Genomic DNA, 19,394 nt, shown 5'->3' with positions numbered 1-19,394 from the left:
GCTGCCCGTCACTACTAGATCAACTGCCCATTTGCGCATGTGGAAAGGTAACTCTACTTGGACAAACTGCCCGAAATGCGTTGACAGAAACATTTCAGGAATTTTGAGTCATTCTGCACCCAAGATGCGCCAATACCGTGAAAAGTTTTTTGTATCGAGTTAATCGTGATGACGGCTTAATCCGCGTTAAAGTGTTAATTTTGACAGCACTATTATTAACATGAAAAAAAGTTGGGGCAAAACTCACAAAGTGTTTTCTATTCATTTTTTTTTTTTTATTCAAAGAAAAACTTGAATATAAAAGCTTGTATATAAAACATCAACATGCTGTTTTATATTAGGGGTTGGCTTTTAGCTTCGGCTAAAGCCATTAGCTTAGTAATGATCTTCTTGGTAAGAAAGTCAGTGAGACGGAGACGGTATATTTTCACAAAATGTCAAGCTGTTCCTTTAATATTTCTGCGGTTGTTGCTTTGTCTTAGCCACATCTTTCTTTATAACTGAATATGACTTTGCACTTGTGCAGCCTTTTACTGATCGGGGACATTAATGCCACAGTGAAAGAAAGGCAGAGCACACAGATCAGGCTGATTGAATTGTCTGAGTGAGGGAAGCACAGCAACAAACTCACACAGACCCTTTTAGTCTCCATGCTGTAGCAGTGCATCTTTTCCCTGCATGCTCGCAACGCGGGAGATGGATTTTTCTGAGAACATTGTGAGGAGTGACCTATTTTGGCGTGTGTGTATGTGTGTTTGCATGGAAGGTGACCGTCAGTGCTGCCTCTCTGCCAGTAGCGCTCAATAACCGCATTTCCTGGCCACACACATTCAAAAACCTTCTCCCCTTTGCTGTAGCAGGAAGAGCTTATTTTCTGCCAATCAGCTGAAGAAGAGTTGAAGAAACAGAATGTGCTTGCCTCTATGTATGTGTGTGAATTATTCAGTGTACCAGGGAAGTACATTGATGCTGACTTGTTCAGCCAGGAAACAGAAAGTAGGTTAGATCCACTAACAACTACATCTAAAGCACTCTTTCCGTCTCCATCATGATCTCTGTTGGCATTTTTTTTAAAAACATCATTTTTAGGGCTGAACGATATATCGCATTTGCGATAATATCGCGACATGATCAAGTGCAATTTTCTAACCGCAAAGGCTGCGATTATACTGCGATTATATTATACAATTCATGGGCTGCATCCTCCTGAGGCCGCATTTGTAGACCGATTACGTCACAGCGACGCGCCGAAGGCTGTCCAAATTACTACCATATCCCAGAATTCATAGCGCGGCCCAGCCAAACTCCAGTTTCCAGCAATGGCGGCCGCTGCTAAGTTTTAAAATTACTCATACTAATCTTTCTGGGTCACAAAATAAACTTTTAACATATTTTCAGGCGAGAAAGTAGTTGTGTAAACATCAAATATCTGCTCGGTTTATCAAGATATCCCATATTTGCAAAAGTGCTTCGACGTTTTCAGAGGCGTCTGCTACCCACCAGCTCGACAGCTAGCCGGGAGCTCGAGGGTTACTGATGCGGCCGAGAACGGCACAACTCCCGGCACATCATTTTCAGATCACCGCGGAGTTTCGCTGCTCGGGTTAAACGTAATATATAAGTCACTTAGACAACCTAAAAATGTTATTGTTGGGCTTTTTTCAGTGTTTTGTTTGTTCGTGAGTAAATCGGTTTGGCTGAGATTAAAGTTATTAGATTAGATAAAATAAAACTTTATTAATCCCCCGGGTGGGTTCCTCCTTGGTTTTCACACAGCTGACTAAACGTCAAACAGAAAACTTATTAAACAGAAGTATGAGACAGTCGAGAATTTACACCAGTGTCTGGTTATATTTTAGATAGCAAGAAGCAGACGGCCGAGTTTATTAAACTCCACCGAGACAGCGGTGACGCTAATCAGAACTAGACCGTCCAATTTCACGCCTTTTAAACTTTAAAGGCGTGTTTGTGTGTGTGTTTATACAATTGCTATTATGTTTGCACTTTATGTGTAATGTTACTGACTGCAGAGATCAGTAAGATGTGTGTATTTTTTATTTATTAGTTTTATTTATTTTATATTATTTTTTAATTGAATGACTGTCTAGTAGTTCACAGATGTCGAAAAACTGAGTGTGGTAAAGCCACTGATTTTTTTTATGTATATTTCTGCAATCTGCACATTGTACTGACTTTCATTTTAATGTTTACACCAGGGTTCCTTGTCAGCACTTTATGCTCAGATGTTTGTAAGCTAAAAATAAACTATTGTGTATGTTCAAATATACTGTTGTGATTGAAGAAGTTAAATAAAAATGTCAGTCATCAATTCATGCATCACCTCATGTCATCATAACAGAGGTCTGTCTTCCAGGAAAGAACAGTTTAAAATTAATGTAATATAGTATTGGCCATACTATATGATGTATTGCTTGTCTTTGTTTAATAATACAGAAGACAAATACCTTAAAAAATAATCGCATATCGCAATATTGGGGCAAAAAATCACAATTAGATTATTTTCCATAATCGTTCAGCCCTAATCATTTTCTTAATATTTATACTTCCTCAGTCTGCTTCTCATCCCAGTAACTGCCCTGGCATCTTTAAGCCATTTAGGCCAAGTCATTGTGAAGAAATGTGTCTCTGAGCACATGTGATTCAGTCACACCCTCAAGAGGGTCTGTGAAGTCAGCCCTGGGCTGCTGGGGGCACCGCCCTGCGTGTGCATGGCAGTGGAAGTCAAGCGTTCACAGGAAATTGGCCAGCTCATTCACACTGTTTAACTTCTCAGACTGATGGGAAATAAGAAAGTGATAGAAACGGACATTACCGGTAACAGAAGGTAGAAACAGAGTACGTAAGGAAACTGAGCAACGGGAGACATGTGAATGCTGGGAAAACTAGAAAAATAATGAGTAGTATGGTAACAATGATAAATGTGCAAAAAAAGAAAAAAAAACATTTATTGCTCTGAAGTTTATTTTATTGCACCAAAAGAACATGATAAAATGGAGGAAATTGGAGCCCTGTAGATATTGGAGCAATTCGACAGTTGTCTTCAAATAAATGCTAATGAGCTTTTGTTAGGTAAGGTTTCAAGATACATCCATTTGCAGTCAGAGCCACAACCATCCAGTGGTTTCAATGTGGTCTTGCCTAGAAATTGTTCATATTACTCACATGTATTCTGCCTGTGGTTTTCTTTCCTGTATAAGTGGTTTGGGGGGGATAATTTATTTTTTGGTGGTTAGGGCCATAAGTGTGTGGACACTGACGCAATTTTTGCCTCTGTACACCACCACAGTAAATTTAAAATGAAACAATAAACATGTGATTAGAGTGCAAACTAATAACTTCGATTCAAGAGGTGCAATTACTGTTTAATTACTTTGAAATGCAGCTGAATTGCCCCATTTGCAGTGCTCTTTTCTCATGTGACTGATCTACATCATTTCTTAACAGATATGCTTCATCCCCAATTAGTTTAACAAACAACAATGTGGCACTTCAAGGCCAGAGGTGCTTTTCTAACTGTAAACCAAAGTACATCAGATGTTCTGTTGTTGGCTGCAAGAGGAAACACACGTTTCCATGCATCTCGAGCTTTTGAGAAGTCTACTACTGTTATTTTTCATGGCAATCCCACTAAAGTAGATTGCTATAAAATTACTGTTCTTCGAACATCTGCAGGTGAAGGTTTTGCTAGCTGGCACCTCTTGGTGAGTGGCGCCTAAACAATCAGAGCACGTAAATGTCATAGTAGGTGATCAATTTATTTTAATTTTTTTTTTTTTTTTAAGAAAAAGGCAGAAGCTAAAACAGAAATGTATTGAAAGCATTACGTGATTTTAAAATTTCAACTTTGTACACGAGAATGATGTGATGACTTTAAGGGTGTGAAAACCACAGGACCTGTCACAAGTTTTTCCGAGAACACAGCAGTTTCCTGTGGTGTTGGGTACCTGTGTTTTTCATTGTGCTGACATCTTTCCTGAGGGTAGAAGAGTTATAGGCAGTTGTATTTCTTGGTTTAAAATTGCCACCAGTCATTGTTGTGATCAGCTGGGATGAAATCAGTACAGAACTGCTGAAACTCTTAAGTTTGCATGAAGTTTATTTAACAGCTGATTCATTTTAAGGGATATATCAAATAGCGCTGAATCCTGGTTCTCATTTCTTTAAATGTGGTAGTAAATGGATTATTCTCTGTTGAATTTATATTTATTACTGTTACAATAAATCAAAATTCTCTTTATTTATTTTTTCCTGCTTAATTTCTCCCACCCAGAGGTGCTCTTTGGCAGAAACGATACATCCACCGTCTGCTAGATAACAAACAAGACTTGAATAGAGGAGTGCACTTGAATCCCAATAGAAACAGGGATATTTACTTTTCTTCGCCCCCACCTTCTCCATTCAGAACAGACGCTAGTATGAAGCGACGGAGTACAACGGGAGCTTGTGAATAAACGTCGGACACAACAATAAAAGAACCCATTAGCTTAGTTATCATGAGCCTCTTGAAAGCCTCGACTCTCTCCTTGTCCTTTGCTTCCCCTTTCTCCCCCCATCTTTTCCTGCTGCCTCCGCTTTCTTTTTATATTTGACCTCAGATCACTTTTTCTCCTTTATCTGAAATACGCAAGCTCTGATCTCCTCTTTTTTCCACTCGAATTTTCTTACACTTCACTTCTCTTGTTAGTTTGTTTTATAAACGTCACACTCTTCAATTCTTCAGACATTGAAATTATTTGTGAGAGGACACACATGCTTTGGTGTATCTCTGTGTTTTATGTAAGAATAATTGGAAATAAAATTTAGGACAAGTAAAGGTAAAGCAGTATTTTTTTTGTTAATCTGTAATGATACTGAGTGATAAATGACAGTGAAAGAAACATGCTTAGTTTGAACGACAAAAGAAATATGTAAACGGTGCAAACACATATCTCTCACAGTAAACATAAATCATGGAGAGTTATGGCTGTTTTGAAATTTCCTAAACTGCCACATCTGTAGTTTATGTGTAAAAGAAACAAAAAGCTCAAGAGTTGTTTTGTTTTTGTTTTTTTCAGCTTACTCCGTTTTCTGAGCTTAAATATTTTGCACAAATTGCCTTTTGATTGAAATTGATTGAAACAATAATCATATGATTTTATGAGTGTCTCACATCATTGGTGGAAGAAGTTTGGCTCACGCTTTTTTACTGTGTTGTAGTTCATTGAGGTTTACAGCCATTTATTTATGCACAGCTCTCTTAAGGTCCCACCACAGCATTTCAGTCAGGTTGAAGTCTTGACTTTGACTGGACCATTGAAACATCCTGATTCTTTTCTTCGTCAGCCGTTCTGTTGTAGATTTGTTGATGTGCTTGAGAACGTTGTCCTGTGGCATGATACAATCTTGATTTAAGCTTTAGCTTTTGAACTGGTGTTCTCAGTCTAGACTCTAGAATAGTTTACAGAGGAGTTCACGGTCGACAGTGTGACTGCGAGGTGCGCACGTCCTGTGGCTGGAAAAATAAGCCCAAATCATCTCCCCTCCACCGCCGTGCTCTATAGTTGGTATGAGTTGTTTGTGCAGATATGCTGTTTGGTTTTTACCAAACATGGTGCTGCGCAGTATGACCAAACATCTCCACTTTGGTCTGGTCTGTAAAAGGTCATTGTTCCAGGAGTCTTGTGGTTTGTTCAGATGCAACTTTGCAAACCTAAACTGTGTTGCTATGTTTCGTTTTGTTTTTATAATAAGAAGAGACTTCCCCTTTTCAACCCTTCCGAACAAGCTATTCTTGTTCAAGCTGTTTTTAATTATACTGGGGTGAACTTCAACATTTAACAAGCTAATCGAGGCCTGCAGAGTGTGAGTGTGAGATGTAGCACTTGGGGCTTTTTGTTTGTTTGTTTTGTTTTTTCCAATTTCTCTGAGCATTGTCTAATCTTGTGGGGAATTTTCTGGAACATCTCCTCCTAAGAAGATTGTGGCAAGATGTTAACCCACCAGAATGCCCCAGACCTACAAACTGCAAATGAAACTTTTGCCTTAATTGACAAGTTTGTCAATTAATCAGGTATATTTGATTAGCAACACATAGCTGCTACTTAACCTCTTAATTACTATGGAAGCCGTGCGGGTGTGAGCTCAGCTTTTCACAGGACTGATTGGAGTACTGTTAACATTTTCTTCATCTAATCTTCTAATATTATAGAGGTATCTTTTTACTCTACCTTAAATCACATAGGCTTTCAATTAAACAAGTGGTTTTAACTGGTAATAATATTAGTAATTATAACTAAGGACTGATATTGAAACAAGTGCCTTTATAGGGTTGATCTTTTGTTGGTTGTTTCATTAATTCCTTTTCAGTTGTCTCTGTGGTCAAGACAGGAAAAAAAAAAAGGCCATGCTGAGTTTACATCCATTGTTGCACAACTTCTCAGAAAATATGCTAGCGTTGATTAAAGGAACTGATACATTTAAAGGCATATATTTTGATGGAGTAGACAATTTGGAAGCAGTTCCTAGTTGCCATTCCTGTAATTGTTGTAAGTGACACTCCACAGACAAGTCAGCCCTGCTCTATCAGCAGATTAACAAGTGATAAATAAAGGCGCTGTCAGTGATGCTGAAGATAGCGCTCTATGGTGAATTCATGACTTAGAACTACTGGTTTTGCATACATGCTTTTAATTATATTTAAGAACATCAGTATAATTTACAGATTTGTTATCAGTGACTGTGTGAAACCTGGGATACTAAAACGTATCAGTTACAAATGTTTATGATTGTTATTATAGTACATTTGTGTGTTGCTAATCCTTGTTAGCTAAAAGCTCAAGTTTCAGATTGCTCTTGACACTTAGTTTCAGGCAGGTTTTACTACTTTTGGCTCTGCGTTATGTCATTGAACAGGTATCCTTAAAATCTAATCAAGAAGCCCCGCCCACTTGCTGTCCAAAAAACACCTTTTTTGTGTCTATCATAAGAAGATTGCTTAACGATAGGGTTGCCTTATAGCAGCATGGTAGACAGTGAGTGAACTAAGGACCTTTTATCATCTCACAGAATAAGATTGAGTTACATCGAACTGTGAACGATGCAAAGCTATTCACTGGAGTAAAAACTCAAAGTTTAACTACACATTCTATCCCTCAGATATATTTAAAGAAAAAGAAGACTTGTAATTTCAACATTACATCTCAGTTTTTCTACATGATAAAGAAATACTGCTGTAGTAAATTAAAAAAATCTATCAGCTTGTCTCCCTGGGCTTATAGAGTAAGTAGCTCATTGCCCAGACTGTCTTGTAACTGTAAAACAGAAGATACCAGAACTATCCACCTAAAAAATACATTTTCCAAAGTCATACAGTGGGCCGATATTGAGTCTGTGTCAGGCTGATTCTGGCCCTTAGGCCTTATGCTGCACACCCCTGCCCTAGAGTTAATTTTGCAGAAATTTTGAGTGTAGCTGCTGTTACTGCTTGGTTTGTCCTAACTGGCAGATAATATATTCTGTCATTCAAGATTAAAATGGGTGATTAAGGGGGCAAAAATCTGTACGCCCAGGTGCCACCGAATGTCTAAATCCACAGGATTTAATGGGGAAAATGAATTTGATTCCCCGGGTTTCCTGTAAATGAAACAAAAGGGGCTACAAAGGGAAGCCACTTATCATCATTACTGCCTGACTTCTCTACTCGTTTTGTGTATGTGTCTATGTGAGAGTGTGTTTGTGTGCATGTCTGCCCGGGCTGTGGCCCAACACAGAAGCAGACCTCTGTTGCAAATGTAATTCACATGAGGCCAGAGGAGCTCTAACGCTATTACCACACACACACACACACACACACTCTCACACACATGCACAGCTGTGTTGCCGCCCACGGTCTCTGTTTCGCGCTCCTTTTCTCTCCGTCAGTTCGTAAAATTAAATTTTGAAAAACTGATCATGTCATTGGGGGGATTCTTGTGTGCTGTGCTCAGAAAATATAAAAAGATTCAAAAGACAACTTTCTGGAAGTCAGAAATGCTTTAATTATTTACGAGTGAAGAAAAAACTGATGCACAGAAACCACTATCTAATACTTCTGTAAGCATTGTAGATTTTGAAAAATCAAGTATAGTCTTTTTTTTTTTTTTTTTTTTTTTTTTTTTTTTGTTGAAATGTCACATTTATTCAATGCTAATATGTCCACTAGCACTGTAGTTGTTACAAAAGTGAAACGAGGAAGAAACACAAGGAGTTGGGGTGTGCAGTGCCGTGCTACAGTAACAGGAGGAAAGCCAGAGAGAAGAGGTGGGACCATTTTTCACACGAGGCTCCAGAAGCCTGAACGCCCACGCCGACTTTCTCAGACTTAGAGAGAGAGAGATTCCTAATTTCCTCAATGTCTGAATAACCAAGAGGAAAGAGATTAAACAGACTTCAGAAATATCTTCTTTTTTTTAAGGCCCTTGAGAGTGACACCATGCGAATGCTATCTAACTTCAGCAGCAAGAGTTTTATAATGGTACAAAAGTTTTGCTGTGCTTTTGAAGTTTCTTTAGACTTTCACTGTTAAACTCAAGACCAGAATGAAGATTAAAAAAAAACAAAGGATTCAGAATAGGCTTAATAAAATGTGGTTCTTTAAATTAAAATTTTTTCCTCTTCCTGATGTCATTTTCTATCACAGTAGCAGTTGTCTTGACAATAAAGAGACTCATTGAAAAGTCATTTTATAGTGTATTAAGCTGCTTTTTTTTTTTTTTTTTTTTTTTTTTTTTTAGCTCAGTCTTCTGTGGCCACAAATGGCGCTTTCGGTGTTGAGTGTAGGTCACCTTCATTTTGTAAACGCCCGAAGCCCAACACATAATGACTGTAGTTACACGAGTAAACAGAAGAAAATATAGTGTTCTCCTTTTGTAAAGATATCCTCATCCTTGCCTGCAGTGTTCAAGGACAGCTAGCTAAGCTCTGGCCTGCTGTCACACAAGAGACCCACGTACTTGTGCTCTTCCCATTTCCCATTAACTGAGTGTGTCTTCATCAGTGTCAGCCACTATTAGATTTGGACACACTTAACTTTATGCACTGTCACACAGAGAGGACTGGGAGTTCGTGTGTTAGACTGTGGTGTAATGGTATTAATAGTGATGTCAGCATAGAAGGACTGATAAAATAGCATTTCTGTGTTTATAAATGGGAATAACCTGCTTGTATCTAAGCTAAGACAAACACTGAAGTGAAACATGTTTCCCACCGATTTAGTTTCCGTCTGGCGCGAGTGGATGCAACGAAAGGAGGCAAACATGCTTTCTTAAATGAACAAGGATGCACGGATCCAACCTTTTCAGCTCCTTGCACGCACTCGGGCTTGGAGTGGAGCTGACGGAAACAAGTTGTGAACCTAAAAGCTTGCAGTAAAGGTTAAAATATGTGGCTGAATATATTGCAGTGTTTACAAGTGCTTGATGTGTACCCCTCTGGACGCATGGTATATGTCGTACGATAGTCGACCCATACTTTTGCGAGCATGTCTAAAGTCATTGCAGCCACTGCTGTTGTTATGCTACCTACCGGCAACCACGGGAATCTCACGAATCCCTTCTTTGGAAAAGTATGTGCCTTGATCATTACTGGTGAACACCTGGGGAACTCGCAGTCACTATGTAAAATTGGTCACAAAGAGAAATGCTGGTACACTGAGAACCTCTTTGCAATTGCTGTGGTTGCTGCCGTTGCCTGTAGTTTGCATGAAAAATGCAGACTTGTCCTCAGTGACTTGGCAACTACTCGTCAAGTGGTGGTGAGAATGTGAAAAGTGTGACACGTGACGGGTGGCCTTCAGAATAAGAATGAAATGTGTTGATTGCAGCGTTAAATCGAGACTTTTTTACTTTGAAGGCCTGGTTAGTATTAGTAGGCAGGTAGAAGGCAAGCATTGGCAGACAGTTCAGCATCTTCCATACGATCTACAGGCAACGTGCTAGCAAACCAGTTTTTGGTGCCTTGATCTGGAATGTGGGCTGGTTATCAACAATTAAACTTTCACAACAAGAGCGAGGTTATTTCCCACGAATATGTGAATTGTGGGTGGTCTTCTCTCAGACAGATAAAAACTAAAAATGAAAATGCTGAAATGAGTTGCCGGGTATATACCCCGGTTGACAGTCTAAAGAAAGAGTATGTTGGGAGCACTGAACACTGTCTATTAACCATCATCTGTAAGTTCTATTTTTTTGTTTTGTGTTGGGGGTTTTAGCGCTGTTGTCTAGTGCTTGCTTTCTCATTCGAGCTCACCAGTTTTCTCTCTTGAGTGATACTGATGTTGATAGGCTGATTTGTGTCTGACTTGTATCACTGATTGACCCTGCTGTCTTATCATATAATAATACAATAATCAATGTTTGAGTTCTTCTATTTGAAGACCAGTTTATACTTTTAACCACTTCACATGGTAAATGTCTAACTGCTAAAGAGAAAAGCAGTGTTTTACAGTCTATGTCCTGTTCTCTTGTTTGTTTTTAGCGGTTACGACGGTTATCTACCAAATACCGGACAGAGAAGATCTACCCGACCAACATAGGGGAGAGAGAGGAGAATGTGAAGAAGAACAGATATAAAGATATACTGCCATGTAAGTCATGTTCCACAGATGAAAGATTCTTTCCCACAGGACACATTTGAACTTATCAGAAACAGGTGAAACTAATAAAAATTTATGACCATGTTACTTTTCGATGTACCTTTCTTGTATGTTATACTGGCAACTCGGTGAATGGAGCCACTGCTGATTTATCCACTTTCTTTTAAGAAAACAGGATAAAAGTTGGGGTTGGTATGTAAAGATGCCAACTTTTTTTCTTTAGCTTAGAGTGGCATAATTTATCTCATAGCTTCCACGTGATTTAGTTAGTTCAAATTTCTCTTGTTTTTTTTTTTTTTTTCAACTTTCAATGTATTCAATCAAAAATTAATAGACAAGGCTTCTTCATACTAAGAAGACATGGGGAGGACAAAGGGGACAAAATGGGCAAATTCTGTTAATTTGGTATGCCCAAACCTTCAGATGCTACTTACCTAGTTAACTCTGAAAAGTGGGAGGAGAATTGGAGGTGCACAAGAAATTAACTTTTGATTTTTATGGGAACTTTTTGGTCACACCTGGCCTTTGCATTAATGTGCCTCCTTGCTACGCTACAATGCTGCTATAAACAAGGATTTAAATGGAGCATAATGTTTAGCATTGTTGTAGGTTTTGGTGGTTGTGTGCTGCCTATGAGTAGGTAAAAATATCTGTGGACGATTTTTGCTTTACTCCTTCCGGTTGGCATCTTGTTTATCAAAATGCACATCTGGCCTTTATGTATGCGCACATATATGCATAGATCAAGGCCAAATGTGCTGCACTAGCTTATCATTCTGCATCTTTTTCATGACTGTAGTTGATTCACAGCAATAAACGCACCTGCTTTCACTTGGCGTTTTGATCAGAAGTGTTGCCTGACAATATAATCTATATGAAACTTTGCTCCCTGCATGACGAGCAGCTTATAAGCGTCATGCACATATCAGCTCAGCTTTAAAGGTCACTGTACACCAGAGAAAACGGTGTTCAGTTAAAGCTGGTAACAGCCCCAACAAATGTCAAATATCTTTTTAGATATTGTCACCTGCTCGTGTTTACTTTGAGGGTTTTATTCTAACTACTTGGTTAAATGAATGAAATTTAGGAAATAAAGTATATTTAGAGATCCATTTATAGCAGCTACAGCTGCCGTAGGTCATGCAATGGTTTCCTACACAGAGGTCTTGCGGTACTTAATAATAACCTCGGGGGAAGCTTACGTGATCCAACATCTGTCCTACTTTTTATACCTTTATCCTGCTTTTCTCCTCTGTCCATTCATTCATTAAGGCTTTTAGTGAATGGGTTGCTGACAAGGCAAAGGAAAAACTGGTTCATCTGTGACAGATGTGTATGCACACACACGCACTGTACATAAAAATGGAGGATAATACTGTGTCCATTATATCACATATTTTACTTGTTCCCACTTATATCCTCATTCATTTTTTGTTTATTTTTGTTTCAATAAGAAGAAAATGTTTTAATAGAGAAAATATTTCTTTCCATTTCCTCCCCAGTTGATCACAGTAGAGTGAAGCTGAAGCTAAAAACAACCAATCAGGACACAGATTACATCAATGCTAACTTCATTAAGGTAAATGTCAGGTTACTTTACCATGTTCTCTGGCATGTTGTTTACAGTTTAGTGGAAAAGTTCTTATAGTGTACTGAGTCATGTGATTAATCCTCGCTGAATGTGTTAATATAATTGATCGGTGAACATGTTTTCTCTGCTTTCAGGGTATGGATGGCCCAGAGGCCTATATTGCAACTCAGGGTCCACTGCCGAACACTGTCATCGACTTCTGGAGGATGATCTGGGAATACAATGTTGCTGTGAGTTTTCCTTACTAGAAGACTGGAAGTCAATGGATGGGGATATTTTTTTTGTTTTTCTCATTGTGAACAATTGAATCGTGTATCTAAGTGCTGTTTTTGAGCTAAAACGTTGAAGGTAAAGAGAGCAGGAAAAGTCTGATGTACAGTTTGGATGCACTTGATGGGGGGTTTTTCTTCCCGTCTTCATTAATAGACTGGATATCTGATTATTGGCTTCTTTGCAGTGATTTGATCCAATTTCAGCAATGTAAACTTTTATCTACTGAGGATTTAAATGGAATTAAAAAGTCTTTAAAACTAGAACCTGGTTATTTGCCAATTTATAAATAATGGTATTTATAATATATAATAAATAAAATATTTTAAAAAGTGATGAAGAGATCAAAGAAACACCCTTCAACCTTCTTGTTGAAGTTTGTCCACCAGAGGGCGAAGTTGTCTGAGCAGAGCATAAACAAGCAAAAAAATAACTACACATGTCACACATAAATACAAAATATCAGCTGATATATCAGAATGTTGGATTCTTAAATCAGTAAATAGTACTGTCGATTATGATGCTATACTAGTCTCTGAGCGAGTCGGCTTGCTCGAAACAAACCTTTCTAGGCTCTGTAAGGGTTACAATATATAAGGTTAAGGTTAGGTTATATTCTATAACGGGAATGGTAAAGCAGTTCAGTTCAATAGTTTAAAGATGTCTTTTTAGTAATCGAGCTCTATGAGGGGGGGAAAAACGCTTCGGGGTGTTGCGTTGACTGTTTTGTTGCAGTACTGCGAGTGACCACTAGAAGAGCACAATAGCAAGGGAGAGGTGGTGCTGCAAGAGCTGGAAATGGCACCTTAACAGTGCAAGTATTTGGCAAGCTAGCCACAAAAAGCATAAAAACTGCTGTGCTGCCGGGGGATCTTTTGTTAGCAGGGTGGCTGAAGAGGAAGAGAGGGTTTATTACCTAATGTGTTTTTGCAAAATGCTGCAAGAACTAGCCGCAGCTAACAGAAGACTTTTTTTTTTCTTTTTTTTAATGTAAAATGTAATTCTCCTTTTTTTGTTTATTTGTTTTCTTTTAAATGAGCGCTTACTCTTTCCAAGAGTGCAGATTTGGAAGAACAAAAGGTTTGCGTCATCACACAAATTGGAGAAAAAATGTTGACATTAGTGGCGGTTAAATAAAGTGTACGAAGTAAGACTGTAATAATGAAGATACTCAAAATAAATATTTAATTGTGTCGTCAGGAATTAAGAGGCAGATGGAGAGTGCTTATGCTGTAACCAGATGGACAAAGATGAGAAGAGGGAGGAGGGCTATGATTAGGTTTAACTAGTGCTATGAAGAGGGATGAGTCTGCAGCTTTGATAATTACTCCTGTAGGATCAAAGGGAATGACCTGAAATGCAGCTGCATGGAAATGTGCGATCAAACGTGAAGGATGCTCTGCTTAGTTTCTCTAACTCTTTTAAATCTAAGCACGCAGGAATGAATAAAAATCTGCGTTTTTAGTTTTGAGAGCTTAAATGTTTATATTGTAATCCTTCCTTTTTGTGTCTTCGCAGGTTATTGTGATGGCTTGTCGAGAGTTTGAGATGGGAAGAGTAAGTGTGCACATTTTTGCACATGTAAAATCACAACTGCTTTTCTTTTTTCTAATAAAAAAAAATGTTTGTGGAAAGAGACGATGTGAATTCACACTGATCACTTATTTTGAGCTCTATATTGCTTGCACGTATGGCTATAGTAAGCACATAATTAGTCACTTATATTTGTCACCATCTATGTTCTACATGTCACATTAATTGTTTATTTTGAATCTGAAAGTGTGTGTTCACAGGAAGCTGTGGTGTCTGTCTCGTATTTTGTTCTCAGCCAAAGCTAACTTTTCTTCTCTGGTTAGAAAAAGTGTGAGCGGTATTTCCCGATGCAGGGGGAGCAGCCTATGAGCTTTGGCCCTTTCAGAATCTCCTATGTAAGTAGACAAATCTGTGATGATACAGCTCTGTGTGTGTGTGTGTGTGTGTGTGTGTGTGTGTGTGTGTGTGTGTGTGTGTGTGTGAGTGAGTGTGAGACGAGTGCACGTAGCAGGTCTGCGTTTTGGGACTGCCTCTTTTCTCACATGTTTTTGTTTTCTAGGAATCGGAGCAGGCCAGAACAGACTACTTCATCAGGACTTTGACAGCACAGTATGAAAATGTAAGTGCTTTCTCTCGAGACCTCTTCATTAATACCTAATGTAGTTTATCAAGAAACCAGTCTAAAGTAAGTGTTAACTTTCAGATAACGCTACAGCCTATCACAATAGCGACAAGATTGCCTACAAATAAACTTCATATCCACATGTTTTCCAACAAATACAATTAGGCTTTCTTTTTGCAGCCATAAACCCAAAGTCCCCCTTCAACTGCTTGCATGCATCTAAACGCCAACCTTTAAATTTGAGTTTGAGGAAAAAGGAGCCATTTGACCAGGAGCCAAATGTTGCACGCAGGACGATTGGTGCATTAAAAAATTCCCGTTTGTGCTGAATGACCACAAACATCCTTCAGACGTCTCAGGCTGTTGCAGTGCAATATCCTGACAGGTCTGCATAGACAGTCAGACAGTCACGCTGCACTCTTGTTTTTTTTTCTATTTGTTTGTTTAGGGTTTTTTTTGTGTGTGTGAGGGATTTTTTTTTTTTTTTTTTAAAAACATCCAAACAAAAATAAAACAACTGGTCATGCTCCAGATCTGATGCACCGTCTTCAGGCTTGAATACTGCAGACTACAGATGCATCTGGAGAGAGCTGTTTGGGTTAGTGTGAAAAACGATTTCCTTTGTGTACAAGTTGGAGGTCCATGGGGTGGGATTATACTTAAACTGTGTGTCAATAAAGTTTTTTTTTTTTTTTTTAAAGATTCAGTTTGGCAACATTGTTCATGGCATATCATAGTTTCACTCCTTCACCACTGAACCAGCTTTCATCTGACTCTCCACTCAGTTATCAACGTTTGTTTTCCTGCAGGAATCCCGTAGGATAACGCAGTTCCATTATATGAACTGGCCAGATCATGACGTCCCCTCATCATTTGATTCCATTTTGGATATGATTGGGCTGATGAGAGAATACCAAGAGAACAATGATGTCCCAATATGTGTACACTGCAGGTAGTTATGCATGCATCTACTCTTAGCTGAAATTGAGTTTTAATGTTTTTGTTGTTTTGGTGAAATTCAGCTAATATGTGAAATATATGAAATTTCTAAAAATGGATTCATGTAAAATGCTTAATTGCCTTAAACAAAGCAGGTTTTACCCAATTTACTGAAGCTGGAGACTTGACAGAAAGTTCTAGGCTACAAATGTAAATATTATCAGTATAGTACAGTAAGAAGCTTAAATGGTAAAGTTATCAACTTGAGTGTAAACAAAAGCAGAATAATTACAAGCCCACAGTTTCTAGCTTTCTGCTGCGCACATGCATGGGTGTACACACAATGCACACACTCGTCTCCATGTGTGTGTAATGAGCTATAATGAGCAGCCTGAGGACATTTCCTGGTTCCTCTGTTACACAGCAGGACTTAAAGCTGCATCTCTGCATCTGTTAAGATGCTTTGTGTGGGTTGATGTGCGCTGTTTGTGTGGAGAAACGGTACTCTTTATAGTAGCAGAATGCTTGCTGACAGCGTGAGATCACTTTTTATGATTTTTTTTTTGTGTGTGTGTGTGTGTGTGTGTGTGTGTGTGTGTGCTTCTGTGAGGCTCCTGTCTCCTTCCTGTCTGGATGAGGTGTTATTACACACATGCAAACAACATACAAAAAGAGCAGATGCTTCTCAGTAATAGAAATCTAGTTATCTAGTACACCGATACAACAAAAGCTTATTTGTGTATATGTGTGTGTTTCCACTAATCACAGTGCAGGCTGTGGGAGGACAGGAGCTATCTGTGCTATTGACTACACATGGAACCTCCTCAAAGCCGGGGTATGTCAACACACACTTACCTGTGCAAATGTACACATTAGATCGATTTTAACATTTCTTTTAATTCTCTTTAACGTTGTAAAGAAAATTCCAGAAGATTTTAATGTATTCCGGTTGATCCAAGAGATGAGGACACAGCGACACTCGGCTGTTCAAACCAAGGTTTGTTGCCTTAGCTTTCATTACAGATGTAAATTAATGAAACGGATGTTTATGCAGAGCGATCATTTATTTACTTGTTCCATACCAGCACAGAAATGCTAATCAGTCCTCAGAAGCTTTACTGCTGCCACGCACAACCATGGCCCTGAGGTCACGAACTTGAGACGTCGTCATATATAACACCCTTTTTATATATAGGGTTTTTCTGTATTAGATGTGTTCTCGTTACTGGAAATTATGTAGGAGTATTAGAGCCACTTAAAGAAAAACATTTACATTTTGAAAATAAAGTCAAAATATGGAGATTACAGGTGTTTCAAGACAAACTGCCACGGCTGCTATACCCTCTACAAAATGCCTTGTGTCGCTGAGTTAGCGAGATCGTACTTGGTTTCATTTAAAAGGAAGTAATTTCTCTTTTAGCACATAAACACAGTGGTGTGATAAGTAAAAGAACACTGAAGAAAAAAAAAAGCAAACACAAAGTTGGAGGACTTGGCCAGATTTGTCCAAAATGAAATGGGCAGGTGAAAGGATACTAGTGGAATCACAAGAGGCAATAGGACAGCTGATCAGTTAGTTTCACTGACTCGTCTACACAAGGCGTTTTGTAGAATGTATATGAGCCGTGGCATTGGCAACTGTAATCTCCACATTTTGACTTTTTTCTCAAAATGCACACAATTTTTAAATATTTTTCTTAATGTGGCCCTAATACTCGGTCGTGGGAAATAATCTGTTCGGTTTAGATGAGAAGTGGCACTTAGGTAGAGTGCCGCAGGCAGGAGGTAATTAAAATCAGCACGAACACTCCCTCAGTGGGAATTCTTTGGACAGTCTTCTGCTCCGTTGTCACATGGGTTCAATCAGACAGACACCACACAGTTTGTTCTGTGTCTGCAGGATAAAGTTTGTTTAATGTTGATGTGAACCTTGATCGCCTGGCTGTAATGTATGTGTGGTAATGGCTGCCAAGTAGATTTTCATTTCCTTCATTGTAATTAAAAAAAAAAAAAGGCATGTTATCATATAACTGAAGTGTTAAACTGTATTTCTGCAAGATTTGGAAAAGAGATATTGTTAACCTTCTGTTCTTTTAAGGGTATAATGTTCGAATGCACAGCTGTAATAATAAGCTTATTTCCTGCTAAAGGTCGCCCCTTCATTCTCATCTCGTTTTGCTACATACCTGGTTGAAAAGGTTCTTTCATTGTCTCGCGTTCCCATCGCTGCGTGTAACTGGTTGAGGTTGTTTTGCCACAATTTTTAACATGGGTGTGTTTTCATGTTTACTTCCTGTAGTTAATGTGTGATTTTCGCCAGGAGGCATTTTGCACTTTGACATAGAGTCAAATTTGTACCTTTAGTCCGAGCTGTTTCTTTTTCTCTCCCAGGAGTGAAAATGAGCTCGGTTAATTGAATTACAGAATTGATTTGCCAAACGCTGACACAGGTTTGAGTTCAAAGTCTCAGACCGCCATCCTGTAGGAAGCTTGTAACTAATGAAATCTGTTTTGATAGAGTGGAAAGTATATTTGATTTGATATTGATTTGCTGAAACTTGTTTTTTCCCCCTCCTCTACTTCTCTCTTTCCTCTCACATCTTGTGCATTTAACCCTTATCTCTTTCTTCATGCACCAGTTTTTTTTTCTCTCCCTCCTGCCTCATCATGTGTCTGTTTTCTTTCTATCTATAGGAGCAGTATGAGCTGGTTCATAGAGCCATCGCTCAACTGTTTGAGAAACAGCTACAGCAGCTGGAGAGTCCCACCAGCACACAGATCCATGATGGCATGGTATGACACACACACACACACACTGTGCATGCTCTGTAGTGTTAAAGCAAGACAGGATGTCGCTGAGTAACTTACTGGGAGTGGAGGGGAAAAAAATACAGATAATTAGTCACAGGGGAGAAGATGGTGTGGAGAGGTCTAAAGAAAACTTTTGTTTACAGACAGAAAAAGAAGAGTCATTGTGATTGTGCTTAAAACGAGAGATATCTCTGTACAGAGTACTCTGAGGACTGCAGACAATTTCAGCTATTTAAAAACAACTGGAAGCGCTTTGCTCTGTCACTTACCACTGACCTCATTTTAAATTGCTTTACATTATCCTCTATTGCCCCCAAATACACAAGCGCTCTATACAAAGTGTCCTGAATTGTCTCTGGTCCTCCTCCCATGGCCAAAAAAATTTTTCTCATATGATCAAAGTTTGTTGCAAATGACACTGTACAACGTAGGTCTAATAAAATGAAACTAAAGCTTGATGTATGTAGACTGTATGAGAATTTCTTCTTCTGTGTTTCGTCCTCAAGTTTGAATAGGGCTGCTACAACTGGGAATGGATGGCTCATAGATATGGACACTTTGATATGACCCGATGCCACCAGTTTTTTTCACAATGACCTTTCATTTAGGACAGTGCACAGCATATACCCAGCCTAAAGAACAAAACAACACAAAAAAAGAGGGACAAATATTATTTCCCAAACTTGAAAGACACCAAAACTTTGTGTTTTTAAATATTCACGCTCTAATCTCGTTTTGGAACACAAATTATCATTTAACTATAGATTCTTCCTGTCATCCCATCAAGCAGCCTTAAAGAGACTACAAGCTGCTCTATATTTAGAGAGCTAGACCATAGAAGGACTGCACAAGCTTCACTGTAAGAGGCTGAAATCAGTAGAGCACATTAAGTGATATAAACAGAAACTGCTGTTACTGTAAGTGAAGAATAATTGCAAGTAATAATAAATGTATTGTGAGCAGATAAAATACCAGACCATAAATCTGCTGCCTCTTTC

General features: G+C 38.7%; 1 protein-coding gene across 7 annotated transcripts in view; it reads left to right on the top strand.

Moving 5' to 3' along the window:
* LOC146650012 (tyrosine-protein phosphatase non-receptor type 12-like) overlaps window positions 1–19,394 on the top strand; it is a 56,617-nt gene that overhangs the window by 15,775 nt on the left and 21,448 nt on the right. For all 7 annotated transcript variants that reach the window (XR_014908083.1, XR_014908082.1, XM_085385974.1 and 4 more), the window contains exons 2-11: window positions 10,513–10,621; window positions 12,133–12,209; window positions 12,356–12,451; window positions 14,010–14,048; window positions 14,348–14,419; window positions 14,584–14,643; window positions 15,456–15,598; window positions 16,354–16,420; window positions 16,505–16,582; window positions 18,280–18,378. Coding sequence is in view for 5 of the 7 variants with exons in the window: in XM_085385974.1 (XP_085242100.1) it covers window positions 10,513–10,621; window positions 12,133–12,209; window positions 12,356–12,451; window positions 14,010–14,048; window positions 14,348–14,419; window positions 14,584–14,643; window positions 15,456–15,598; window positions 16,354–16,420; window positions 16,505–16,582; window positions 18,280–18,378 (840 nt within the window). In the remaining 2 variants the exon portion in view is untranslated. The remainder of the gene's footprint in view (window positions 1–10,512; window positions 10,622–12,132; window positions 12,210–12,355; window positions 12,452–14,009; window positions 14,049–14,347; window positions 14,420–14,583; window positions 14,644–15,455; window positions 15,599–16,353; window positions 16,421–16,504; window positions 16,583–18,279; window positions 18,379–19,394) is intronic.

Source organism: Rhamphochromis longiceps, linkage group LG17 (assembly GCF_057381845.1).
Source record: "Rhamphochromis longiceps isolate RC_006_pf linkage group LG17, R_longiceps_female_GT1.1, whole genome shotgun sequence".
NCBI lineage: Eukaryota > Metazoa > Chordata > Actinopteri > Cichliformes > Cichlidae > Rhamphochromis > Rhamphochromis longiceps.
The sequence above is the reverse complement of the archived record's forward strand: the minus strand, read 5'-3'. Positions and strand labels throughout refer to the sequence as shown.